This window comes from Solanum verrucosum, unplaced genomic scaffold, assembly GCF_900185275.1.
Source record: "Solanum verrucosum unplaced genomic scaffold, falcon-dt-bn FXZP01000462.1, whole genome shotgun sequence".
In the NCBI taxonomy this organism is placed as follows: Eukaryota; Viridiplantae; Streptophyta; class Magnoliopsida; order Solanales; family Solanaceae; genus Solanum; species Solanum verrucosum.
Genome location: NW_026019987.1, coordinates 427197 through 455157, shown reverse-complemented (window position 1 = coordinate 455157; position 27961 = coordinate 427197). Strand labels below are relative to the sequence as shown.

The 27961-nt window shown below is 35.4% G+C and overlaps 3 protein-coding genes across 5 annotated transcripts in view; all 3 read right to left on the bottom strand.

The window, feature by feature from the left end:
- LOC125818509 (uncharacterized) overlaps nucleotides 1-27961 on the bottom strand; it is a 90745-nt gene that overhangs the window by 60640 nt on the left and 2144 nt on the right. The window contains exon 1 of one of the 2 annotated variants that reach the window (XM_049497996.1): nucleotides 27724-27734. The exons of the other annotated variant lie outside the window; for it this stretch is intronic. The gene's annotated coding sequence lies outside the window, so the exon portion shown is untranslated. Of the gene's footprint in view, nucleotides 1-27723; nucleotides 27735-27961 lie in introns of those variants that run through there. 2 annotated transcript variants of the gene reach the window in all.
- On the bottom strand, nucleotides 104-17964 carry LOC125818503 (TOM1-like protein 9). 2 transcript variants are annotated; one of them, XM_049497990.1, is made up of 11 exons: nucleotides 17679-17953; nucleotides 9858-9936; nucleotides 5708-5806; nucleotides 5500-5613; nucleotides 4506-4657; nucleotides 3372-3453; nucleotides 3038-3123; nucleotides 2367-2555; nucleotides 1526-1950; nucleotides 745-1074; nucleotides 104-663 (listed from the first exon to the last, which is right to left on the bottom strand). In XM_049497990.1, the coding sequence occupies exons 1-11, from the start codon at nucleotides 17777-17779 to the stop codon at nucleotides 338-340; spliced, it is 1983 nt and encodes a 660-aa protein (XP_049353947.1). In that variant the 5' UTR covers nucleotides 17780-17953; the 3' UTR covers nucleotides 104-337. The 2 variants fall into 2 exon arrangements, with proteins under 2 accessions (XP_049353947.1, XP_049353946.1); XM_049497989.1 differs by having other exon boundaries at nucleotides 104-1074; nucleotides 17679-17964.
- On the bottom strand, nucleotides 20352-25586 carry LOC125818494 (D-amino-acid transaminase, chloroplastic). Its single transcript, XM_049497980.1, has 6 exons — nucleotides 25579-25586; nucleotides 24724-24932; nucleotides 24600-24649; nucleotides 22207-22385; nucleotides 20907-21580; nucleotides 20352-20450 (listed from the first exon to the last, which is right to left on the bottom strand). The coding sequence occupies exons 1-6, from the start codon at nucleotides 25584-25586 to the stop codon at nucleotides 20356-20358; spliced, it is 1215 nt and encodes a 404-aa protein (XP_049353937.1). The 3' UTR covers nucleotides 20352-20355.

The window sequence follows — 27961 nt, the reverse complement described above, 5'->3', positions numbered from 1 at the left end:
TAGGTTCATCTGTTCAAGTTCAACTATACAAATGAGACATAAAAGAGAAAACTCATTGCAGCAAAATGAGAAATGCACTGAATTTAACAGATCAAAAGGCTTCAAAAAAATAATAAATGAATATATCCTATACATATTCAAGGTAGCAAAAAACGAGAGGTTCCTCAAGTTTCTTTCTTTACGATCTAGTTATTCTCTCTACAAGAAATGTACACAACTCTCATCATCTCGTGAAGAACCATCAAATGCATATGGATGTGTAAATTTGAAAATGAAGAATAGGCAACAGAAGCTTAAGAATCAAATAGAACGTTAGAAGGTGCAAAATTAGTCATTGTCACGTGCTACCAGCACTCCCGGGAGCACCATTGGTTGATTTGAACTTTGAAAGGTCAACTAGGTCCCCAAACAATTTGTCTTGTGGCTTTGAGGGCTTTCCGGGTGGCACATACGAAGGAGTGGGAACTTGATAAGAGCTGTTGTGGACACCATTGTCCCTCATAGAGAGCCCAGACATTCCTTGGTTTAGGAATTGAGTATTTTGTTGTTGAGCATTACCATAACCATAGCTCGCCATTTGGTTGCCATACATTTGCTGGGAATACATATAAGCCATTTGTCCAGGTGGCATTTGTTGTGGATACAAACCCGCAGGTTGTCCACCTTGGAATTGTTGTTGAGGATGCAAGACTTCCATCTGATTGCTTTGCATGACCTGATTGTTCATCATACCTGGCTGTCCACCTTGGAATTGTTGTTGAGGATGCAAGCCCTCCATCTGATTGTTCATCATACCAGGCTGTCCAGCAGTGTTTGGCGAAGCATACATGCCGTGGAGGTATGTACCGCCGGCTAGTTGCTGGCCATTGGCTGCTACAAGCTGATTATTTTGCATTGACATAGCATGTGAACTACCAGGCATCACCTGATTATTGTGCATTGCTAGAGCTTGTGAGCTACCTGGCATCGACGGATTATTTAGCACAGGCTGAGCATGAGGGCTGATCATTATTTGGTTGTCTTCTGCCTCAGTTTCCCACGGAGGAAGGGCAAAAGGATTAGTGCTTTGAGTTCCTATTCAGAAATTGAATGAGCAGAATGAGCAAGGGTCTTAAAACATGAGCAATTCATAGCACCACAGAAATTGAACAAGGAGAGGGTCTTGACACTTCAAAAAGGGTTTTAAACATTAAGCAATTAAGATTTAAGAAGCATATATTCTTAATGTCTTCCCTAATACGACTTCTATCTAGTAGGTCTCTAAATGAGCCAGGCAGACAAAGCACAAAAGGACAAAATTCAAACAAGGCTTCAACACAACATACATATTCTTTTTAAATCGGTCGTGTTGGCTTGTTGGGTTAGCTTACGTGCACCTCGACTAATCCACCAGGCAGTAGTATCCAGCCCCCATATTACCAAGGTACACAACAGGCATATTTCCAAGATACTTCATTTTTGTTTTTTAGCAGGTCCTCAATACTGTAATACAAGTGGAAAGCATGCAGGATAAAATAGGAATCACCGTAGACTGGAGAAGCAGGCTGTTGTTGCTGCGACATCTGTTCGTTCCAGGCAGGAGTGGAGCCTTGAGCGTAGCTCATACCAGGAACACTTCCATTTGGGTACAAAGACGGCTGTACAGGATGAAAATTCTGTTGCTGCTGAACTTGAGGGGATGTAGGATGTGCCTGACCAACTGAATTTGTAGAGGGTGTGGTGCTTGGCTGTGCAAACATGTCAAAAATAGCAAGGGCATTCTGCTGTGAAGGATTTGCTGGCTGAGGTTCTCCAACAGGAACAAGCGCAAGAGCATTCTCAGCTGTTGGTGAGCCAAAGTCAATTCCACTCAGAAGATCTATCATAGGGACAACTTCTGTTGGAGTTGTTGATTGACCATTAGCCGATGGAGGAGCAGGAAGAAGTGTTCCTAAAGCACTTGATGCAGATCTGGATAGCACAACATACATGTTTAAGCAACAACAATAATGTACCCAGTACAATCCTACAAAGTGGGGTCTGGGGAGGGTAAAGTGTACGCAGACCCTTGAGTCGAGGGTCTATCAAAAACAGCTTCTCTATCGGTAAGGTAGAAAGGTAGAGATTTATTTATTTTTGTAAGAAATATTAACTGTCCGACAAATATTCGATAATCTAGGGAATTCATGTCTATTGATTTTAGGTATGAGAATCTGATATCCAAATTTCTCAGATCCTTCTTGAAACCAATACATCAACTCAAAAGTCTTTTTTCAAAAAAAAATTAATACAGGCAAAAGCCCATTTCAAAAGTCAAGTTATTAAGAAAAGGCTAAAAAAAAGGGTACATTAGATTGATAAGAAGAAATAAGAAAGGATTTAAGTACCCTTGGTCTGACTTGTTGCTGGTTCCAGTATCAATAAGAGGGCTATCAACATCTACAAGGGATCTGGCAGGTTCAGATTTTGATGTTTCCCCTTTAGCAGAAGTTCCCGATGAAATGGCTTCATGTTTGGCCAATAAACGCTGTAAGTCATCATTCAGTGCTAGTCCTTGGCATAGCAGTGACTCATCCCTGGATCAGGTAAATGTAAGGTTCACAGGAACCACATATGTGGTGCGTGACAAAGATGGGAGAAGATAGATGACAGATAAAACGTCCATCTTAAATTCAAAATTGTTTTAAAGTTCAATATTTTATAGTAATAAGGCCAGTCTCTGCAATTTACAAGAAGTTAATGAAAAACCCATCTGAGAGAAAAGGTTAACTCAAATTACTTGAATTTTACAGTACATTTAACAACAATAGATGGAGAAATAATATTTAGCCTTCAACTTTTATATCTAGCTAAGAACAAACCCAGGTGAAACATGTAAGAAGCTTCAGCTTTCAAATAAATATTTAGACTGACCCTTAGACTAGAAATAGGAGCATTCTTTAATTACAGGAGTTTAAGGTTAATTTCAGAAATAAGAAGCATATCAAGAAGAAAAAGAAGCACATCAAGATATCTAGAAAAACGTCACGAGAAATGGTCAAGTAAGACAAGGCCTTACGTAGTTGAGTTCACAAGGTGTACCAATCTCTGTTTGTAGGTACGGCATTGTTCCACCAAATCAACAATCACATCTTGTCTGAGTCCCTGTAACCCCACATGCAAATATATTGCATCAAATAAAGAAAGACAGAATTCAATAAAAGTAAACTGAACAAGAATGAAAATATCTTAGAAGGAACAATCCCTTGTTTCAATTTTTTTCTGCTCCAATAGTCCAATTAGCATCTAATTTTAAACATCTAACTTGTTGAATCAAAATATTTGGTCTCAATACTTCAATACACTAGCGAGGGAGCATATCCCTTTAGACATATTATGCATATGGACTTTACCTCTTTGTTTTCAGGACCTAATGCATTCAGCATTTCAGCAAGGACATCCATAATACCACGTGCATTCTGGATCTCCGTCAAGCTAACAATAGAAACATGCAAAAAGGAATCAAAGAAAATTAATTAGAATAGCAATAAACATGCATACATTATCTTTGTAGTGTATTGTTATTCATACTTGTTAATGACGTAAATTTTTCTTACCATTTGTAATTGTAATACAACTGGATACCAACAAGTAACCTAAGAGAAAATCTCATAAAATGTGAAATGGTAGTAGGATCACTAGGTTGTTATCATCTTAAACCTGTTGAAGTCTAATTATACTGCTTTCAGCTTCTTAAGGAAATTCATAAATGAACTCGAAAAAGAGATTTCCCATAGAAATCCATTTTTTAAATCCACACATAGCACATTTTCACGAGTGGCAGAAAAACAAAAGTAATAAACATGCATATGATATCCTTATGGTTTATTTTGTTCACACTTGTTTATGAAGTAAATTGTTCTTACAGTTTGTAACATAATTGAATGAAAACAAAAAACCTAAGAGAAAAACTCATGAAATTGGAAATAGTAATCAAATCGTCAGGTTTTAATTGTACATCTCAAACCTGTCTAAGTCTAGTTTTACCGTTTTTTGGTTCTTAGAAATATTCATAGAACTAACAAGCACTCAGATCAAGATCTAATAATACAGGTCGCAATTCAATGGACATTGCATGCTAGGAAGACCGATGATTTACTAGCAATCAAACTCAGAGGCTATTTGATTTTATTCACCTTTTGAGGGAAAAAGTAGTATTAGCAATAATTGAAGAAATTAATGTAGTCCTAAACCTCCCGTAAGTTCAAACTTTCCAGAAGCTAGACAGTAATAAATTCTGAAATTGTGTTTGTCCAGAGAAACTGTCAAGATATGCATTATAAACTACTAATCAAACAAGTGAATGCAAGGACAACAAGAGCATTTTCCTATGCTGATCCTCCATTCTCATATTTTTCTCACCAACTAAACTAGCTACACATGTTGAATGCTGACAGCTGGGTAACCGGATTAAAGAAACAGAAAGAATGTCGGAAATTCCTCAGTATACACAAACGACCTGATAATATTAAAAGTAAAACAGTCACCTCAAGGTGGGATACTCAGCATCTGCTGAAGACTCTGCTGCATCCTGTCCAGATTCAGGCTTTTGAAGATTACGTGGATCAGATGATAGTGGATGTGTTTGGGGAGGTGGGAGCGCAAGTGGTGTTCTCTGAGGGAATACTGCTCCAAGGCGCTGAAAGTCAAGCAATACATTTCAAAACATTTTCTATGAAGTGAGGTGTCAAACAAGCATATAGAAAGTACATATCATAGCAATGGGCATGGACAAAATCCAAGTTCAGCAAGTAAAACCAAGCATTTGGTTTTGGCAATTTAGCAACCAATTATCAATAGGTATATATAATTACTATTGGTTGGACAGGTACTTGGTTCTCTTCATGGTGATTCATATAAAGCCCGAATAACTTACTTCAGGAAAAGAGAATGTTTACCCTCCAAGTTGCCCCTATTGCTTATTTTGTTACTGCTCATTGCTCAACTTACTCTCCAAAGAACTTTCACTGCTCCAATGCACTGAAAGTCAAGCAATACATTTGCAAAACATTTTCTATAAATTGAGGTATCAAAGCCCTCTTTCAAAAAAAATTGAAGTGTCAAACAAGTATATAGAAATTATAATCATAACAACTGGGCATGGACAAACTCCAAGTGCTGGTATAAATTCAGTCAGTACAATCAAACATCTAGTTTTGCAATTTTAGCAACCAACACTTGACATCAACTGGTATAAACCAGTAGTATTGCTTGAATAGGTTCTCGCTTCTCTTTACAAAATAATTCATATAAAAGTCTCCAGAATAACTTACTCAAGGAAAAGAAAACTTTAACTCTCCAAGTAAACCCTATTGCTTATATAATTTCTGCTTAGGTGATAAGTTAAGAAACTGAACTTCTATGGCTAGAGCCAGGTGACTTGTCACATAAACCCAAATAATACCAACCCCTAATAGCGATGAAAAATAACTTCAAATAAACACATAATAGAAGAGTAAAAAACCAGCATTTCACTCTCACCAACAACTCTTGGTAGGCTCCATAATATTGAGGGTATCTTGCCCTTGGTCCTCCAAAAGCTTCTTGCCAAGTGTCGATCGAAACTAATATCTTTTCCTTGACATGAAAGTCGGGCTGCATTTGCAAAACAGTACAATATTGATGCCTGTACTTTATGAAGGGAAAGGATTCCAAAATAACATAAGGGAGGTTCAGAGTCTGTAATCACCTTCTTCTTTACCATTTTCACCATCTGATGAAGAAGACCTTTCTCAGCGACGTGCATATGCACAATGTCTCCACAATTCTTCACAATTGCTTCCAAAAGCTGAAGAATGGTAACATTCGGGTTAAGCGTGTGGCAAGTCAATTTTCTATTTGGCAAGCCAAGCAAAGAGAATACCATAATTCTCAAGGAACATCATAAACCCTTACAAAATTGAAGTGATATAAGCAAATCAGTACATATCCAAGCACCCAGTTTATTTATTAATTTAAGATTAATCAAACATTTTTCATTGCAGATACACCAAGGTGAACATTTTGATCTGATATTGTGGCTCGACCACGATCATCCAAACGAACCCTAACTACCTAAAAACAGAAGACTCTTTACACCAAAACATACATAAAATAAAGAGGATCTTTTGATCTTGTTACGTCATTCTCATTATTTGGCATGTCCTCTACTGCTTTCTTTCCAAATAAGACAATAGAGACATAATATCTTCTTTAGTATCCAACACAACGTTACTTCATTCAGCATTGTTGTTAATGCCCAAACATTATTCTCGGTGTCCACTGATTGGGAGGAGATGGTACAAGATGTGAAACAAGTTCAACTGCTCAGGTTGACCTCAGATCATTCACCAATTATGCTAGATGGAAGTAGAAGGAAAAGCTTACGGATTCCGTTCAGGTTCGAGAATATGTGGCTCTAAACACCATGATTTGAAGATAGAGTGTATGCTTGGTGGAAAGGGTATAAAATTACTGGCACACCATCATTCCAACTTCCTAGCAAATTGAAAATGTTAAAAGGAGATGTAAGGAAGTGAATAAGGAGGTGTTTGGGAGGATGGAAGTTAAAATGAGGGAGCAAATAAATGAGGTGGGACATATTGAGCATGTGGAAGGGATGAGTTAGAAGAGAGGGAGAGAGTTAGGAAGGAGGAGGCAAAGGTAGAGCTTGCTGCTTTTGTGGCCGCTCAAGAGACTAGTTGGAGGCAAAAATTGAGGGTTTTGTATTGAAGGAGGGGGATTGGAACACAAAATTCTTCATAGTGTGGCGGTAGAAAATAGGATAAGGAACTTCATTGAGTCGTTAGAGGTTAATGGGGAGGTGTTTGAGGGGGAGGAGGAAGCAAAGGGGTCATTCTAGGCCTTTAAGAACATTTGTTTAAGGAAGATGTCGAGTGGAGATGAAATTGGGGGGCTAGTATTTAGTCAAATAGGGGAGGGAATGAGGGAGTGGTTGGAAAGGGCTATAGAAGAAGAAGAGGTGAGAGAAACGGTGACAAGATGTACAGGGACAAGGCTTCGGGACCGGATGAATTCACTTAAGCTTTTCTTTTCCAACACTGTTGGAGTATAGACAAAAGTGAGTTGTTGCAAACCATTGCAGCATTCCAAGAAACAGAGGAGTTTGAAAGAGGTCTTACTGCATACTTTGTTACTATTGTGCCAAAGAAGGAAGGTGTGACAAGCATAAAAAGACTTTAGACCTATTAGTATAGCATTTACCAGATTATATCTAAGGTGCTTTCTAATAGACTAAAAAAGGCTCTGGATGAGACGGTGTCCACTTCTTAGAATGTGTTTGTGTGAGGAAGACAGATATTGGATGCAGCTTTGGTGGCAAATGAAGTGGTTGATTCCAGAAAGAAAAAAAGTGAGCCAGGAATTTTATGTAAGTTGGATCTTGAGAAAGCCTACAATCATGGGAACAGGGATTTTCTGGATTATATGATGTTGATGATGGGACAAGTGGAGGAGATGGATCAAGTTTTGAGGGCTAGATTTTGTATTGGAGAATGGGAGTCTTTGTAGCTTCTTTGGGAGCTCGAGGGGCTTGAGACATGGGACCATTTATCCCCTATGCTCTTATCTTGGTGATGGAAGTTTTGAGCAATATGATGGATAGGTCGGTCAGTGGAGGGCTATTGAAGGGTTTTGATGCGATTATCAGAGGGCATAGCAATGTGACAGTTACTCATTCATTATTTGCAGATGACATGTTGGTTTTTTGTGATGCAGATGAGTTCCGGCTAGCTCATTTGAGACTGTTTTTATTTGATTCCAGGTTGTGTCAGGCCTTAAGATCAACCTCAGAAAATGTGAGATCACACCGATGGAAGTAGTGGATAATATTGAGAGATGGCAGAAGTGTTGAATTGCAAGGTGGGTACTCTACCTACTAGCTATCTAGGCTTACCTTTGGGTGCTTCAAGTAGAGACCGCTTACAAAAGGTAACCTAAAATAAAGGAGACCAATCCAAAGGAAACCCTTTAACCAGAATGGAACTACCAGCTTCTTGTAAACCATTCATCGAACACATCCCTCGTTCCCATCACTCTACCAAATCGCCCACTTGGAAATTCTTTTGTAATCTCAATTTCCTTGATTGAAACACAAAGAGTCATAATATCTTCCCAAATTCTTGGTTCTACGGTTCAAAGTTTATCTTCCTTTTTTACTTTGATATGGTAAATTCTTGGTTCTACAGTTCGAAGTTTATCTTCACAGGGTATGTTGTGGTTTTGAAGTTCATCTCCGGCAATTTTGTTTCATCTCTGTATAACTTTATTGTGTGTTGAACCATCTCTTTCATGAAAACAAGAAGAGAAAAATATCTGTGGGGGATTAGCTTTTCTGGGAACACCAAAGATTACAAAAGATTGCCACAAAAGACACAAGATAAAAACTTGATCTGAGAACTTTGGGAATTAAAACAAATACGAGAAAAGAACACTTTAAGCTGGGAATTTCTTTTAGTTTACAATTTAAGTGGACCAAAGCATAAACCGTGTTCAAAAGTTACAGAAAGAAAGATGCTAGAGGGAAAATGCTTTATGACCTACTAGTTTTTCTTTGTACTAAGCACCATATTCTGTACCACAATATGAATATCTTATACAGTTTTAAATGGCTGTTGCCATTTGGACATCCGTTTTTCTTTTCTTTTTTTCCTTTTTTATTTCCAAAAAAAAGGTTGCCATTAGAACATCCATATCTTCATGCAGTTTTTTCTTCTAATAAGTTTCTTCATGATGATGGCCTTGTCAACCAGAAATATCAAATATGTAACTAATAAACAGGCAATTTGTATCTAAGAACTGCATTGACATATGTCACTTGAGAGAGTAACAATTGAACACATATATAATTGACAAGAATAAGTTCCGCAATTAATGCATATGCATATTTTGCAGAAAGTTCTTACTGTTTCTCCCACCTAATTCTCTGTGATGCTATTTCTAACAAACAAAGACTTTTGACACAGGCTAAATATATGCAAAAGTACCAAAATTTTACAACAAACAATTAAATCTGGCAAGAGTTCTACACGTCCCTTCAAATTTTTCGATAAGATACAAGCTCCTTCATCTGTATCTCTCCAAATTAAAAATCAGCTCTTATATCAACTGGTATTCCAACAAGTTATGTCAGAAAGGTTGAAATGCAAATGTTAAGATTGAATAGTTCCCAAATACAGGAAGATATCAATCTCTTTGGACGGAATTAAAAGGAATGATTATCGCATAATAAAACGTTTTTAAAAATAATAGTATGTTAAGAATCTCTTAATCAAAATGAAAACAGATATTACAGAGGAGATAGTTAGATGAAAGTAAGGTACATTGGATAACCAAAACAATTAACAATCTAGCAGTAGGATACTTTCAATTAATAATAGGAAAATTGGCGCACCCATGATACAATATGTTGAAGAGAAACCAATACTCTATGCTGTTAGAGCTTTATTAGTAGCATTGAGGGCATATTGCTTCATATTATATCAGTACTTTAATAGTTTTTGAAATTGGTAACATAATGGTATAATGGACTATCAGTACTTTAATAGTCCTCCAGTATAATGGTATTTCTGTTGTTGCTAATAGTAAAGGAGAAATAGTGAACATAAAAAGAAGGAGAAAAGGTAGGAATTGTACAAAATGACTGTAGATGAAATCTTTGCTCAAGACTCCCATTCAAAAAAATAATAAAGGAAAACCAACAAAAAAGATGGAGGGTAAGGAATTGATAATACATTCAGTTCAAGCAAGTATTGAATTGTGGGATTTAATTTGTTGATAAGGTACAAGCGTCGACAGAAATAGTTAAGGAATTATGGAATTTAATATTTTCAAAAGCTTACTGTCAGGGCGAGTAGCTGGACTTTTGATCTCCTACTGCCAAGACGCTTTTTTATTCCTTTCACAACATCTTTCGCTTGCCTGGGGAACAAAAATTAAGCAAATAATAAGAACTACCTTCACCAATCTTCAGTCCAAACAAAAGCAAACACCTCAATGATTATGCCAATTATTTAAAAATAGAAAAACAAAAGAAAAAGGGAGATTACGTTGAGGCTAGAAGAACCTCAGTTCTTAATTTTACTTGGATAAAAAACTCATACAATTAGTTCAGATCATCCACAAATGATCGACTTGCTGGAGAGACTTGATGGCAATATATTGTTAGGTAAGCACATGATTAGTGATCCACTTCACTAATAAAAATCTGCCAAAAGTAGATTATATACCCTGTTTTCCTGCACTAGCGCCATTGTTTCCTTTTGGTCAAACATCTCAACAAAAAGACCAACATGAAATGGCCTCAGAGATAGCTTCTTCCACAGGAAATGTGAAGTTTGCATGTTCAAGATGATTATAGCCCGATAAATGATGAATCTAGGTATCAAACAACTATAAAATTCCATTATTTACTTGTATATTTTCACCACCAAAAAAGGAGAGGAGTTATCTTCTCTTCCTTAACAACTTTTAATCCCAAAAGAAAGGCTCTCTTCATGACAGTGTTATACTCACTTTGTTCCAATTTTTGTCTTTCTTTCCTTTTTAGCTATTTAAATTATGTGTCTTACTTTTCTTTTTAGTCTAAGAATGCCACTTTCTATATTTAGTAACTCTTAATTCCAACACCTCACATGGAATGTTTAAGACCGCAAAATTCAAAGGGCATTATGGTGCATTATACACATCTTTAGTTTAAGACCACAAGAATCTTAATCTCTAAAACTCCGTACCTAGTCAAACTAAGATACATAAAATTAGTGGAAACAAAATTGACAGGAGCATATACACAATTGATCAAACAACTGTGGTTCAACCGATGACTGGGAGAACTACACTTAGAGGCTGTGGGGAGAAGTGGGGGTATAGCAGTGTTATGGGACAGGAGAATGTGGAAAGGTGAATTGGTGGAGGCTTCTGGGCAAGTAATCACATGTAGATTTGAAGGCATTAATACGAACTTAACTTGGTTCCTTAATTCAATTTATGCTGATTGTAACGAAGTCATCAGAAGGGAGTTGTGGAGGATCTAATCAATCTAAAGAACACATGCACAGGTCCTTGGTTGTTCTGTGGGGATTTCAATGTGACAAGATATCCCACGGAAAGATCAACTGGACAGAGATTAACAGGGGCAATGTCTGACTTCACAGGTTGGATAAATGAAATGGAGCTAATTGACCCTCCTTTATTTGGAGGATTGTACACCTAGAGAAGGGGTGAAAACCATGTGACTGCTTCTAGATTGGATAGATTTCTTTACTCTCATCATTGGGACGACTCTTTCTCACAAATTAGGCAAAGTCTTCTACCGAGACTAGAGTCTGATCACAATCCAGTGATACTAACTTGCAGCGAGCTAAACTTGAAGAAATCTTATTTCAAGTTTGAACAATGGTGGATGCAAGTAGAAGGTTTCACGGAGAAGGTAAAGGATTGGTGGTGCTCCTTCTCAGTAAATGGGACCCCCTTTTTTATCTTAGCTTCCAAACTGAAGTTACTGAAAGGGAAGTTGAAACAATGGGGCTATGAGAACAGAGTCAACTGGAAACAAAAGAAGGAAGAGATACTCAATCAAATTGCTGGTCTGGAAAAGATACAAGAGCAGAGAATATTGACTGATGATGAACTCCTTCAAAAAGTTCATCTATCTAGGGAGTTTGATGAAGCTTCCAGGAATGAGGAGATAGCTTGGAGACAAAGGTCAAGAATTCAATGGCTCAAACATGGAGACAAGAACACCAAGTACTTCCATAGGATGGCCACAGCACACAAAAGAATAAACTCAATTGAAAAATTGGAAGTAAATGGCAGAGAGTTGACTGATACTGATGAGATCAAAACACAGATTACTAATTTCTATCAGAAACTATATAGAGAAACAGAGAATTGGAGGCCTGGTTTAATCTTACAAGGCATTGAAAGCATCAGTTTGGAGGAGAAGGATTGGTTACAAAGACAGTTCGAGGAAGAAGAAGTGGCAGAAGGAATCAAATTGTGTGCAAGCGACAAAGCCCCTGGCCCTGACGGGTTTCCTATGAGCTTTTATCAGAACTTTTGGGAAATGCTCAAGGTAGATATCATGAATACCATCAGACAATTTCATGATCAGCAGGTCTTTGAGAAGAGCTTGAATGCCACATTTGTGGCTCTTATCCCAAAGAAGACAGAGGCAGTTGAGCTTAGGGACTTCAGACCCAAAAGTTTGATAGGCGGGGTATACAAAATTATAGCTAAGCTACTAGCTGAGAGGTTGAAGAAAGTAATCAGCAAACTGGTAAACAAACATCAGATGGCATTCATAAAAGGCAGACAGATCATGGATGCTACCCTTATTGCTAGCAAATGTGTAGATACTAGACTCAGAGGGGCTGACTCTGGAGTTATGTGCAAGCTAGACATTGAGAAGGCATATGATCATGTCAACTGGGAGTTTTTGCTCAATATGTTAAAACAAATGGGGTTTGGTGAGAGATGGTTGAGATGGATTGAGGTCTGTATAAAAACTGTTAGGTTCTCCATTCTGATAAATGGAGAACCTACTGGTTTTTTTCCCTCAGAAAGAGGTCTCAGACAGGGAGACCCTTGGTCCCCTTTCCTTTTCATCATAGCCATGGAAGGATTCGATAGTATGATGAGGGTGGCTACTCAAAACTCATTGTTGCAAGTATTCAAAGTAGGCAATTTCTCAGGGGTGGATATGCAGATATGTCACTTGCTCTATGCTGACGACACTGTCATATTTCGTGAAGCTAAGGAGGAACAAATTAGAATTGTCAGAATGATATTGGTAGTCTTTGAGGCGGTCTCAGGCTTGGCAGTCAATTGGAGGAAGAGTTGTATATATCCCATCAAAGAGGTCACACAGATCCAGGCCTTAGCAAACATTTTGGGGTGCAGAATTGAAAAACCCCCAATTGTTTACCTAGGTATGCCACTTGGAAACAACCATAAAGAGCTAGTGCTATGGGATGGTATAATTGAAAAAACTGAGAAGAAGCTGGCAAACTGGAAATCTCAATATCTATCCTTCGATGGGAGAACCATTCTGATAAACTCTGTACTAGACTCTTTACCTACCTATGTGATGTCCCTATTCCCTATGCCGGTCAAAGTGGAAGAAAGACTTGATAAATTAAGGAGGGATTTTCTTTGGTCGGGAATCAAGGAAGGTAAAAGAATACATCTTGTCAAATGGCAAACTGCTTTGCTGAGTAGAACTAGGGGGGTTAGGGATCAAAAACTTGGGGCTACAAAACAAGTGCTTGTTGGCAAAATGGTTGTGGAGGTTCGGAAGAGAGGATCAAGCACTTTGGAAGGAAGTTATCAGTAACAAGTACGGCCAGAATAGCCCATGGGTTTCCGATGAATATCCCGTATGGTGTCTCGGTGTGGAGAACTATCAGAAATTTATGGGGTCAACTACAACACAATATTAGATACAAAGTGGGGAATGGGACCAGGGTTCTTTTCTGGATTGGTCAAGATTCCTTGATGTCTTCCTATCCGGATATATACATCCTCAGCTCGTCTCAAGATGCAATGGTAAATGAGGTATGGTCTGAACAAGGGTGGAATTTCAGCTTCAGAAGGTTACTAAATGACTGGGAGATAGGGAGAGTAGCCGAGATGCTACAAACACTAGATGATTTCAAGGGCACAAATCTGGAAGTTGATGTAATGATTTGGAAACACAATCATGATGGTATGTTGTCAGTCAGCAGATTGTCCAATAGGAAAGTGAAGGAACTTCCAGGGGAAATCTCTGGACCATGGAGTAAGGTATGGAAAATAAAGTGCCAACTAAAGTGAGGTGTTTCTCATGGCTAGTGGCTAGAAGGGCATGCCTAACTCATGAGAAGCTGCAAAGAAGAGGCTTTGAAATAGCTTCCTGGTGTTCACTGTGTAATGAGACAAATGAGACTAATAGCCATCTATTCCTCCATTGCAAAGTCACTGCTCAATTATGGGCCATTTTTCTAAGCAGAACACACACAAACTGGACAATGCCAGAACACACTGCAGACCTTCTTAGTTGCTGGGTGAGAAGAGGGGGGAGTAAGAGCCAGAAGAAATGGTGGAACATGATACCCTCTTGTATATGGTGGACTATTTGGAGAGAAAGAAACAAGAGGTGTATGGAAAATACTGCAGAATCAGTACAAAAGATCAAATGGCGTTGTATGAAGACCTTCTGTTTTTGGTGTAATGAGGAGGGTATAGAGGATGCTGGACAGATTTTAAATTTTTTCTCTTCTTTATAAGTTTAGTAGCAATTTCTTGAGTTGGTCTTTTTTGGGTCACTGACGTAAATCTTTTTGATGGTTGCCAGCATACCCTCGTTGCTGAGGAATACAACTTTACTTTATCAAAAAAAAAAAATATACTAGCCTCTCATAATAGCCTAGTGAGTAATGAAAAGTAGACAGATCTCATACAATAACCATCAAGCACCAGAAACATGAGGGCACTCTAACTAGGAAACATAAAAGTTGCTGCTATCACAACAAAATTAGATGCCAATAGCGGCCAAAGGGCAAAAGATAAAAACGTAAAAATACAAAACAAAAGATAAAAAAACAACATAAATAAATGAAGAAGGGCCAAGGGTATTCCTCTAGAACCTATATGGACAATTTGGAGAATAGGAAATAGGAGAACTTTTGAAAGGACGAGAAACTCCTTGCACAAATTAGGAGGTCTTTCTTGTTCCTGTTACTTTTTTCTGCACCTATGAGATTCAATGTAGCACTGATCATCAGGTGCTTTTTGTAGAGAATCACTCATTTGTTTAGATTCTTTACTTTTGCCTACCATTTGTGGCAAATTAGTTAAACTATGACTTTATAGCAAATAGGGACTAAGACTTGTCATTCTGCTCTCTAATGAAACATATACTGTTCAAGCACATTTTGCCTGCATGAGGTGATACACAAAGAAAAGCAGCACGGTTAACTAGTCTTATATTACCCAATCAATTGTCTGTCCTAATCATACCAAGCATGAAACTGAAACACACTTGAAATCACTTTAAAGTTATGCGCTAGCAAGAATAAATAAGGAAAACTCACTTTCTTAATTCTCATTAAGCTAGGACTCTTCAAGCAACACACAGAGAACATCACTGTTAATTAGTATCAATAAGGTGCTGCAATGATAGCTCAGCTATTTCCTTTTTAGTTTCTTCTCATTTAAAGAAAAAATACTTTTACCAACTTATTCATGAATTCTGATTCCTTCTAAATCCTATCTTCCAGTTCCAACCAAAACAGTGTGTAGTGGGGCATGGCACAACAATGACCTCAAGTGTAATACTCCCTCCCTTTCAGTTTATGTAAAATATTTTCTTTGTTCATCTGTTTCAAAAAGAATGTCACCTTTCTATATTTAGTAGTCTTTATTACCAACATTCTCATTTTAGCTTTATTCCCTTAATGACACTGTGTTGGTGGGAGGTAGCAGGTACTTGATGGAATTAGTCGAGGTGCATGCAAGCTGTCTCGGACACCACCCATAAAAAAGAAGATTTGAAAACCTCCTTCGCACTATTAAAATTATGCTCACTTTAATTAACACACAAGATGAAACGAAGGGAGTGGTATATGAAGATGCAAACCTAGTTTTTGAACTCAACCCATATAGTCCAGCACAGTCCCATATTCATAGAAGATAATATTACCATCAATCAATCAACTATGCATTGTAAAGGGACTGAGAAACTATGGCAGTGGTTCATTAGCCTCAGGGGTATTAGATGGACCATGCCAAGGAATACTACAGATGTTCTAGCATGTTGGAATAGAGATGAAAATCAGTCAAGACACAAGGAGAGATGAAAGATTGTCCCTGCCTGCATCAAGTGGACAATATGGAGGGAGAGAAATCAGAGATGTTTTGAGAACAAAAGCATTCCCTTCCAAAGCCTAAAAATGAACTGTTAAGTGACCTTTTTACTTTTGGTGTATCCATGCTGCACCAAAGGATCAGGGGGATATTAGCCCTATTTTTAGATAGTTTTGAAGGGAGATAGGTGATAGATGTCTTTTTTGTCTGTCCCTCTACCATTTTGATGTAATTACTACAGAAGTACACTATTGGTGTATTTCTCTGTTTATGATACTAGTTAACTTTCTCAAAAAAAGAAAATCAATCAACAATGCATCAATCCATAATTAGTAGGATCAACTTTATCAAACCTATATATCCATTCCGGTTTTGAGGTCACACTATTCCAATGCTAGCAAAACAATCTCGCAAGGCAGAGGTTTTCTATAATTCACCCCCAATTCAAACTAGCTAGAATTGACTATATAAACTGTATCCATTCCACTCTATTCAACTCGATTCCTTTGCGAAAGTGGCAATTAATTTATCTTATAAGACATTCTTTGTCACCCATTTTTAATGGTTTTGTAAAAAAACTAATTTACATGTATCTCGATTATTTCACCAACTATGTGCATTCTCCTGCAAGTACAAGACCAAAGGGCTCTGTCCACTTAGACTTTGGAAAATGAGAAGAAATCACCTACTACTGCCAAGAATCAAATCTTTGTCTCTCATGGTTTTCGTTTCATCTTCATCGAAAGTAGGCTAAGTTTTTCTTTTTCGGATAACAGAGAAATCTCTTGTTCTTTCAGACTCTCTTTTTTTAAAAGGTGAATGTTTTTATATCTTGTTCTTCCCGACTCTTCTCGACCTTGAGATCAAGTGTTAGACTAATTAAGGGTTCCCTAAAACCAGAAGTTCTCTAAATCACACACTTAAAACTACATTGACATACAAGCTTCTGCTGTAAGTTAAAACTACATTTGCAAACGTTCAAAACAACTCACCAAAACAAAATAATAAACAACAAAATTTACAAACAAAAATAGAGAAAGAGAAAAAAAAAAGTTACTTTTTTCGAAAACTAAAGGTAAAATTAATTAATTTATTTTTTTCTGACAAGGAAACCCGCAGCCGCTACCCTTTGGGTGCGCACAGGGTAAAACTCCCTCTCCTATGCAATAACTCGCAAACCACATAAGAGAGGTAACCCGCACTAGGCAAGCCCGGTGCGACGAGCTCGACCCAGAAGGCAAACCCCTTGCTTTCGCTGGAAAGGGGTTTCGAACTTGAGACCTCCAACATGGAAGTCCCAAGCCCAGACCACTGGGCCACCCCGAAGGGTTAAAGGTGCACTTAATTCTACACTAGCATAGCCCTATCTAACTAAAACCTACTACTATCAAAAGTTCAAACTTTTCAATTACAAACAAACAAAACAGAAAGCCAAATCATACTTCTAAATTAAATAGGCAATAGCAAAATCTCAGATAACAAAAATAGAGAAAAGATAATTTCTTATAAAACTAAAAGGTCTTTAAATCTCACACATATTGCAACACTGGCATCTAAATCTCTACTAATTACTACAGAAATCATACAACTTCTTCACTTACAAATATTCACAAAATTCAGCTCATAATCAAAAAAACATAAAAGCAAAATTCTACATACTAAAACAGAGGAGAAAAAATACTTTTCTAAACTAAAATTGACATACAGATTCCAGAACCTAACCAGATACTACTACTATTGAAATTTACAGCTTTATCACAAATATTCAAAAAAAAGCATGCAAAAAGGGAAAGAATAAAAAGGAAAATGGAGAAGCATACGCTGGATCGCGACTGCATATATCGCAGATCTCGACATTCATCGCCCAATCAGGACCCATGAGCATATCGCTCGTCGCTCGTTCCACCAAAAAATTCACCATCCTATTACCGCCAGAAAAAAATCCGTCACCGATCAAACAATAAATTGATCGCCGGCGAACTCGAAATCTCCGGCGCCAAAAAAATCACCGGCGAGATTCCGAAAAAACGAATCAAATAATCGTCTCAAATCATATGATTCTCTCTTTCTCTCTCTATAGATTGCATTTTTCTTATGTTCTATTATGATCATAATAATTAGTTTTTTTTTTTCCATAAGCAAGAATAAAATAAAAAATCTAACCAATGGGAAGTGAACACGTGTATTGTATTTTAAAAAGATTTATGTTTTATCGGCTCCTATTAAATTCGAGAAAATGACATAAATAGTCCCTATAATAATTATAGGAGTAGGTTTAAAATAGTCTCTTAACTATACACTTAATGGATTTAGTCATTTAACTATTCAAAAATTTAACAACTTTAGTCCCTTAATTATACGCTTACCGATTTTAGTCCCTTAACTATAAACTTATCGATTTTAGTCCTTTAAATATTCAAAAATTTATCAGGTTTGGTCTTTGTCCATTTTTTTTAATACAAATAGCTTAGATTTATATTAACCAAAATCTTTGTGAAATTAATTCTTTAACCCATTTTTTAAGTTGTTTCTCTATCCCCGTCCTTTTTTCTTCAAACTATTCTTATGAAAAGAACAATAACGTCATTCAAAATAAAATTAATGAGGAAAGAAGATATAAGTTCTAATTTTATTCAATGGAGGATAAAATTAAGCACTTGAATATGCTAATCAGTGGGGATTTTATTTAATATACTCAAATTTCTTTATGTAAAATAAAATGAATAGAATAATAAAAATTGATCTATTTAAAAAAAATTAAAAAAATTACAAATCTACCATTTTATAAATTTCAATTTATGAAAAATAAAAAAAAATGTTCAATGAAGTTGTTGGAGTATAACATTTGGATTTAACGCGTAATAAATTTTTTTTCTTTTATAATAAATTTTAACATATTGAAGTCATTAGTAGCAATAATATGTTTCATTTTATTCTCTGTTGAATAAAATTATGACTTATATTTTCTTTCCTTGTGAATTTTATTTTAAATCGTTGAGGTTTAGGTTTTTCGCATAAGGTTAATTTGAAGAAAAAGTAGCGGAGAGAGAGAAACAACAGAAAAAGTTGCTAAAAGATTTAATTTCTCGAGGCATGGATTCTGTTAATATAAATCAAAGTTATTTGTATTAGAAAAAAATGGACAAAGACCAAACTTGATAAGTTTTTGAATACTTAAAGGACTAAAATCGGTAAGTTTATAGTTAAGGGACTAAAACCGGTAAGTGTATAGTTAAGGGACCAAAGCTGATAAGTTTTTAAATAGTTAAAGGGCTGAATCCATTAAGTGTATAGTTAAGGGACCATTTTAGACTTACTCATATAGTTAAGGGACTATTTATGTCATTTTCTCGACCAAATTCATATACCTATAAATTATAAGTAATAAGTTTTTAGTTAATTTAAATCCCAAATAGTTAGATTTACATTTATTCACAATCACGAGGTTCGTCATTCATTTCTAAAGTTCAAACTTGAGAGTTTTAGTTAAAAGCAGAGAAATCTCAACCATCCTGTCACCAGGGGCGGAGCTACACTTGCTTGAGGGGGTCAAGCGACATCCAGTTTTAGTTAAAAAACAGAGAAATCTCAACCATTCTGCCACCAGGGGCGGAGCTACACTTGCTCGAAGGGGTCAAGCAACACCCCTTTGTTTAAAAATTATATTGTATAGATAGGTTAAAATTTAATTTTATAAATAAGTTAAATATATCCGAGACATCTTGATGTCAAATGACACATGTTGAAGATTTGCGTAGTAGTTAAGGTATTGCAAAAACTTTCTTAAGGTTTTATGTTCAATCTTAGCTAGTGACAAAATTAAATATTTTGACATTCCTCGATGAATATTCTAACTCTGTCACTGTCCGCCACACATCATGGTGGTAATCTTTTACTCCCTCCGTCCCTATTTACTTGTCCATATTTCCTTTTTTAGTTGTCCCTATTTAGTTGTCCATTTTGACAAATCAAGAAAGGACAACAAATTTTTTCCTATTATACCCTTATTTACACTTCTTGAAAATTGTAAAAGTGTATGTTGTTTCCCTCCAATTTATTTCACTTTAATTCAAATAAGTGGTTGAAATTTTAAAGTGAAAAGTTGTCATAAGGGTAAAATTGTAACTTCACTGTGCTAATCATTGTTGCCTTAATCTGTGTGCCATTTCTAAAGTGGACAACTAAAAAGGGACGGAGGGAGTAACATTTTTACTAAAAAAAATTGTAAGTTTTGATATGCATGCATAATTATGATTTGTAAAAGTTACACATTTCATTGATATCTACATCATATTTTTAACTAATGCAGAAAACAAGAGTGGAATGTGAGAAAAATCAAACAGTTTTTGACCTTTGGCCATAATACAACTTTCATTCAAATGAAGAGCCATTACAAAGCTTATTTTCCTAATTCCTACAAGACTTGATGAGTGAGATTACTCAATCTTTTATGAATATATTGTTTGAGCAAAAGCTACTGAGTTCGGCCTCTGCTCATCAATAGGGAACGGGAACTCGCACCGTGGGAGGCCCTGACTTCATATCCTCCAAGAGAAGATTTAGCAGAGCTTGTGTCACAGGACCTTCTCTACCTACATTAAGGAGGAGGAAGAAACAGAAAGGAGATCAGAATACAATCAAGTAAAGTAGCCAAAATTTCATTTGTAACGTCTCGAACGATCGTAAATTGATGTCACCTTGCATAATTATATGAAAACTAGCTTCAACAGAACAAGGTTTTAGATAGGACTTGTTTGTTTAGAAAGAGTGAATATATGTTGGTATATAATATATGACGCGTAGCCACATGCAGTTAAGGGTGGTCTGTTGAACACCCTTGATGAAATTTCTGGCTTTACCACTGTCAATCTAGTCTTAGTTTGTCGAGCAGTACTTACGTTGGATCCATTAATCAAGAAAAGACCATTTCATGCTCGAATTTTGAAATATCAGGCTTTGAGCAAAGCATAAGAAACCAAAGCAAATGGAATAAAGAGGCAACAGTGCATAGTTAAATATTGTTTCGATGGAAGCAGAGAAACGCTTACCATTACCGATGACTTCTTCATCCCACTGCACCACCGAGCGTACAAGAACCCCACTACCAATTAGCATCATCTCATCTGCTCTTTTCGCGTCCTGTACAGACACATTTTCTACTCTAATGCCCCGAAGTTTACCTTCCTTTACTAGATTTTCTGCAAGAACCGCAACTCTTTTAGCTGTACAGCCACTGAGAATTTTGTCAAAACAAGGCATCAGAAGTTCCTTTTCCTTTGTAACAAAAGCCACGTTCATGTTCGGGCCTTCTGCAACAAAGCCATCGCCATCCAACCAAATTGCTGCATATGCATCATTTTCTTCTGCTTCCATCTTGGAAAGTGCATTCGGAAGATAATTAACACTTTTCATGACAGCAAACTGTGGGGGTTTAATCGGGATGGATGACGTTACAACTCTAATGCCCCTGTGATCAGGAGGTGATTGATCTTTAATTACAATGGCATAAAGAGTTGCTTGATGACAGCCGGATGAAGATAGTTGAAAATCACCAGGTCCTGCCGAAAGCCAGTATCTTAAAGAACCTTTTCTGCACTTGGAAACACTTACTGTACGGATGAGAATCCGTCTAATGCTTTCCCTATCAAAAGGAATTTGTATTTTGGCCATGGTTGCAGATCCCATGAAACGATCAAGGTGTTGGTCCAACTCATAAAGGTATCTGATGGTAGATAAGAAATAAGACAAATAAAGCAAAACCCAAGAATCTCAACTATCTTTTAGCTTCTCATTCTTGTTCACAGTCATGTCGATTACAACTAATCCCACACTCGAGAGTTGCTTATCTAATGTATTGCTAGAAATCGACGATTTCCCCACATAGAACATAAGATAAGGGTTCAAGAGTAGCTAGAAGAGCTAATTGAACAAAAAGAACAAGAATTTGGCCAAGTTAGAGAGATAACTAAGTTATTGTGTGTTCTATCTGCAAGAAAATCAGAGCTTATTATCTCAACTTACGAGTACGAAATACCACCTAATGTAAAGGGGTTTATATCACAATTTACATGTTGACAAACCTGAAATCCCCAAACAGCATATTATGAAACACTGCAGGATGATAAATTGACTAGTCGAACTTCGCAATGAATTCATACCAAGACAAATTTTATCAAAGGAGATGCATGAGCATGGTCACTTGGATATGTGTTTATGTAATCAAGTGCAGCTCTAGGAACGATAAATCTCTTTTTAGGCTTAATCTATGTTACATACAGGAACGGAAATTCAATCTAACAAATCAACTTTGGTGGATAAAGAACCGAAATTATAGTCAGAAATGCTAACCCATCCATAATGGCAGCAGTATCAAAGACACCATGCCCTCTATGAACCATGTGATCATCCATGGGGATCACCATGGCAGCTGTATCAGTTGTGATTCCACCAAAAACGCTTGAGTACATTGCCAAATAAAGCTGCTTGGTGTTGTGACCTTCTCGACTAGTTCTCATCCTCTCAATAACCTTTACAGGGAAAATAAAGACCATTTACTTTTGAGAAGCCCTTTTATCGATATCAGCTACAAGGTTTATGTACTCTATGAAGTATGAAGTATCCCCTATAATTTATCGATTATTCATTGATACTTTGTGGTTATCATCTTTTAGCAATACACAATGCAGAAGCCAGGTTATTCTTTTTACTTTCCTTATTTCTAGTGAAAACCGGGATTTGTAATCATACAGGACATGTAAGTTTCAGATAATCTGTTCTGAAGAAGGTGCTAAGAAAGAGAAATGAAGCTTATCAAGACAGAAAACAAAGTAGACGATGTAAGAGGGAAGCCCGGTGCATTAAGCTCCTGCTATGCACGGGCCCGGGAAAGGACCGGACTACAAGGGTCTATCGTACAGTCTTACCTTGCATTTCTACAAGAGATTGTTTCCATAGCTCGAACCCATGACCCCCTGATCACATGGCATTAACTTTAGTAGTAGACCATGTACAACAACAACGTACCCAGTGTAGTCCCACAAAGTAGGATCTGGGGAGGGTAGATTATACGTAGACCTTACCCCTACCTCAGAGGTAGAGAGGTTGTTTCCCATAGACCCTCAGCTCAAGAAAAACAGTCCAAAGCAGTCCAGAAAAAGAAATAATCGAAGTACAAGAACCAACAAATAGTAATAAAAACAACAAATAGTAACAAAACAGTACTACAACATAACAATATGATAGTCAAAGTACGAAGAAACAACATATAGTAACAGTTTTCGTAGGACAAGAAACTACAAGAGTAAATCCCATATTACTAGTTTTTGACTTTTGAACCAGCTTAATTCAACCATAAATCAGAAGAATTACTGTTGAAAGGGTGAACAGAACAGACCACCTTTGGAAATGCCTTGAGCAAGCTGAATTTACAAAAGCTAAACTTCTTTTGTTTTAAAACCAGTGTTATCAAAGGCGCGCTTAAGCCCTAAAATGAGGCTCAAAACGTGTTGAGCGCTTCGCCTCACTTAGTGTGCGCTTCGCCTCACTTAGTGTGCGCTTCAGTGTCGTCATTAAGGTTCTAAGGCACACTTTTCCTTGTGAATGAGCATCTTCTAAAGAGGCGACACTAAGAAATTGATATTTGACTTTATCGTAATTTTTCTTCAATTTCTTTGTTCATATACTTGTTGTCATTCAAGCTTATATATTAGTTTTGGACTAATAATGTATATTTATATTTTTTCTCCCTTTGTGCCTTTTCTCATTAAGGTCCATCCTTTATTTGCGCTTAAAGCTCCAATGAACCTTAAAGCTTTTGATAACACTGTTTAAAACAAGATGGCAAGGTGGAATTTAGAACCAGTTGCTTAACTAGAATACAAGCCACATAGAAGGAATGATGGCCAGAAAATGTACTGTCCACTTTTTAAGTTCAAACAACTCCGTTCTCCATTATATTGACTCTTTCTCACTGTTTTCAGATAATATGTTGCTTGTCATACTTTCCTTTTTAGTCCTTACTAGTAGGGAGGATGGTTAGTAAGAAGGAGTGCATCTACACGAGTAAGTAGGAACGTATGCTTGTCGCACTTACTAGTAGGCATAGTTCTACTTTTTGTAGTTTCTTGTTTATCAATTTAGGTTACTATCAGTTATTTCGTGCGCAGTTCAATTATTGTTATACAACTGTTCTGATACTTCCATTACATCTTTATCTAAAATGTTTTTGTCTTGAGCCGACTGTCCATCGGAAACATCCATTCTACCTCACCTCAAAGGTAGAGGTAAAGTCTTTGTACACTCTAACCTCCCCAAACGTCACCCTGTGCGATTACACTGGTATGTTGTTGTTGACTTACCATTTTAATCCGTTTAAAAAAGAACATATGTTTCCTTTTTCAGCAACTCTTTAATTTTCACTTTCCACACACTATACAATTTAGTATATTCTACGTATCTTTAGTAACTAAAAACACAATATTCAAAGGCCCTTTTTTACTTTCTTAAACCCCACGTTAAGTCAAGTCAAAACCAAACAATCAAATCAACTCCACATCAAGTTAAAACCAAACAAACAAATCGACTCTACTTCAAGTCAAAACCAGACAAACTAATCAACACCACATCAAATCAAAACCACACAAACAAATCGAGGGAGAGATTTCAAGCTCTGACTCAGTATGTGATAGGAAAAATGAAGTCTTTACATAAACATTTAAGATTGAAGAAAAGAAAAGCCAAACCTCTGAGCAAGAAAGAAGTGGAACATCAAAGGTTGGACCATATTGTCCACCTGCCCCACACCAAACAGCTAGCCATGTTAGTACTATCATTAAAAAAATAAAAATAAAAAAAATCAAGATTTACCAGAGGAAAAAGTTGAGTTCTTGAAAACATTGGATCTGGTTAAAGGTCTAATCTTTGATCTTAAAAATTCCAAATTGCTTAATTTTGGTAGAAAAAATGAAGTTTCTGAGATGGGTTTTGTGAGAGTTGGTAAAGAAGTCATTGTATCTTTAGCTAATTTTACAAATTTTGTGTGAAAAAAGTGGCATAAATAATCATAACTTCTTGAAATAATCAAATGTTTTTTTCCAAACAAAACAAAATTTTCATAAAAATAGTACCAAGTGGACTGCAATTGTTGTTTACTGTGTCCTTTCTTGGTTATATGTTCTAGAAAAAATATTGTTATTTTTATAACTGTGGTCCGATTTGTATTTTGACTAACTCTATATATATATAACAATAAAAATATGAATAATTTTTTAGTTGATCCAGAAAAAATATATTTTTATATTTAGTAATAATTTAAATTTAAAATATTTATTTTAACCTTAATAAAATGATTATCAGCCACATAAATATCTATCATTCATTTTAGATAACAAAATTTCAAAAAAAAATTACTTTTAAAAAAAAACTGTATCAAGTCAAATTAACTCATATAAATTGAGACAAAAAAAGTAACTATTCAATTCATTGTTACTGTCATTTTCCACCATTATAAATTGTTGTTATCGTTGTCACAATTATCAACTACGTGTCATAAATGGTTTTCACATATATAAATTTTATTTATTTTTAAAAAATAAGTAATTGTCAAAGTACAAATCATATCAAACAAATTAAAATAAAGAGAGTATGATTTTTCTTTCAGAATTTAACTGCCACAAAATTAGCGCTTTGGACTAATGATTTAAAGTAGGTGTTTGTACCTACGATTTCATCTCGTGATTTAAAATCAATGTTTGAACAATTAATTTTATCTCTTGATTAATTTTGAATTATGAGATGAAATGATCTCAAATTCTCCAAAAATCTTGATTTGAGAATTTCATATTTCATATCATGATTTCACATTTATTAAATATAAAAATTGAACGACAAGTTTATATTTTATATACTAAAAAAAAAAGACCACCATGTTGTATCTATCGACAATTTATTTCATATGTGTAAATAAAATTCATAGTTGATATTATTATTTTTTATAGATCTTTAAATTATTAATGTCAAATATAAATATTACCCTCACAAACTAAATTTATAATTGATATTATTATTTTAATTAATCTTTAAATTATTTATATCGAAAAATGCATATTCAACGTGAAAAAGATAGTATGTGAATTAAAATACCCCTATCCAACGTTTTTTCATACATTAATAAGGATGGTTTCTGTTTGGAGAAAAAAATAACAAGACTTTACCTAGGAGAATAACCAAATTGCAAATCATGTAGGTCCAATCTAATGTTGGATGGCACATCAAGAATTAATGTCCATATATATATATTAAAAGATTCGAAATATCGAAAAAAAATTAAATCTAAAAAATTGAAATTATGTTAGAGGAAACTTTGAGTAGGTCAAGATCAAATAGAAAAAAGTAAAACTATTTACAATAAAACTGTTTTTGTTTTCGAAATCACCTTCTTTTTCGTAATCAATCTTCCTTTTAGTTGTTTCTCATCCTTTTTGTTCTTCTTTAATTATATGAATAAATATTGGGAAAAAAATTAATTGGATAAATAATCAGTGTACACTCCATGTAGAGTTAAGTTATATTTCATTTTTTGAGTGTTTCATATATAGTCAGTGTATAGCTCATGCATAGGTAAGCTATATTTTAGTTTTTTGAATGTATAATCAGTGTAGACTTTCCATGGATCTTGACTATTTTTTATGTAAATAAAAATATGACTATATTTATTATAAACGAATTACTTTATTGTATATATTTAAAATTAAACTTCGAAACTTTCATTGTAAACTTGGACTCTTGTCATCGAGAATATTTTATATTTATTTTTTTGTTTATTACGGAAAAAAACAAAACTACAACAACTAATTTACAAAAGACAAAACAAACTATTTCACACAACAATTTAACCTCTAAAATACAAATCATTTGTATTTCGTTGAGTGACAAAAACAGTTACGTTAACTTTTTAGATAATTAATTAATTAATATTTGTGTGAAGAAAGTATTGAATTGACATGAATATCGAGTTTTACTTGTCTTACCCTTTCAGTTATATTTTCCATTAATGTTTTTTCTTACTAACCCTCTATCGATATGATACTCTCATATCTAAAATCATGCATATCTTTGACATATTATAGTTATATCATATTTTGTCTAATCATTTTTTTGTATTTTAAGGTAAGTAACACTAAAACATATTAATTATTATTTATTATAATATTTGGTGCATAAAAACAAAAGAAGATATATATGGACTCCCTCCCTCCAATTGTTTACATCACATTAAGTTTTTTTTTGTGGGAGGGGGGAGGGGGCGTCTACCTAAAAATAGACAGAAATGAATGCAAGACTTCGAAAGCTTGCAAGGCTTGAAGCTCATAAATGGACGATTTGAGATCCATTTGGGGGGGGGGGGGGGGGGGGGTATATGAATGATAGTACAGTGCAATAATAGTACTATTGTATTCACATGTTGTCGATGGTGTCGTTTAAAATCATTGTTAGGTAACGATGAAAAGATTCACTTTATATAACGACTGATTTGGTGTGATCACGTCATTATCTTAATATCTTATTCTCATTTCGTCTTCATTTATTATTTAATAAATTCTATTTTAACTTTTTTTTTAATCTACTTTTTCATAGTAGTTTTATCTCATAACCTAGTTTTCTCGTAGGTTTATCATCCAAATTATGAAGTGTGACATAATATAACGACGGAGAACGATGCGTGTTATCCAAACATTGTATTCATTAAAACAATATAATACTATATAATATAACACGATACATTATAACGACTTCTAATTAAGAATGTTGTAGTATTATAACAATTACTAGATTAAAGTTCAAATTTCTTACTTATTAATTACACAACAACACAAAATCAATTGATCATATTCTATATTGAAAATCAAATAGGAGTACTAAGTAATTGAGTAACATTTCGTGACGAAATTAAATAGTTCACTGTATAGTTAATATATATATTACAAATTCACTTGTAGAAATTATATCAAAATTTTATACTATGGTATAATTTAAAGTAGCTAAGATATGTGAGACCAAGGTGGATCCTTTGATGTAGATGAATTTACTTTATTGTGGTCCAATA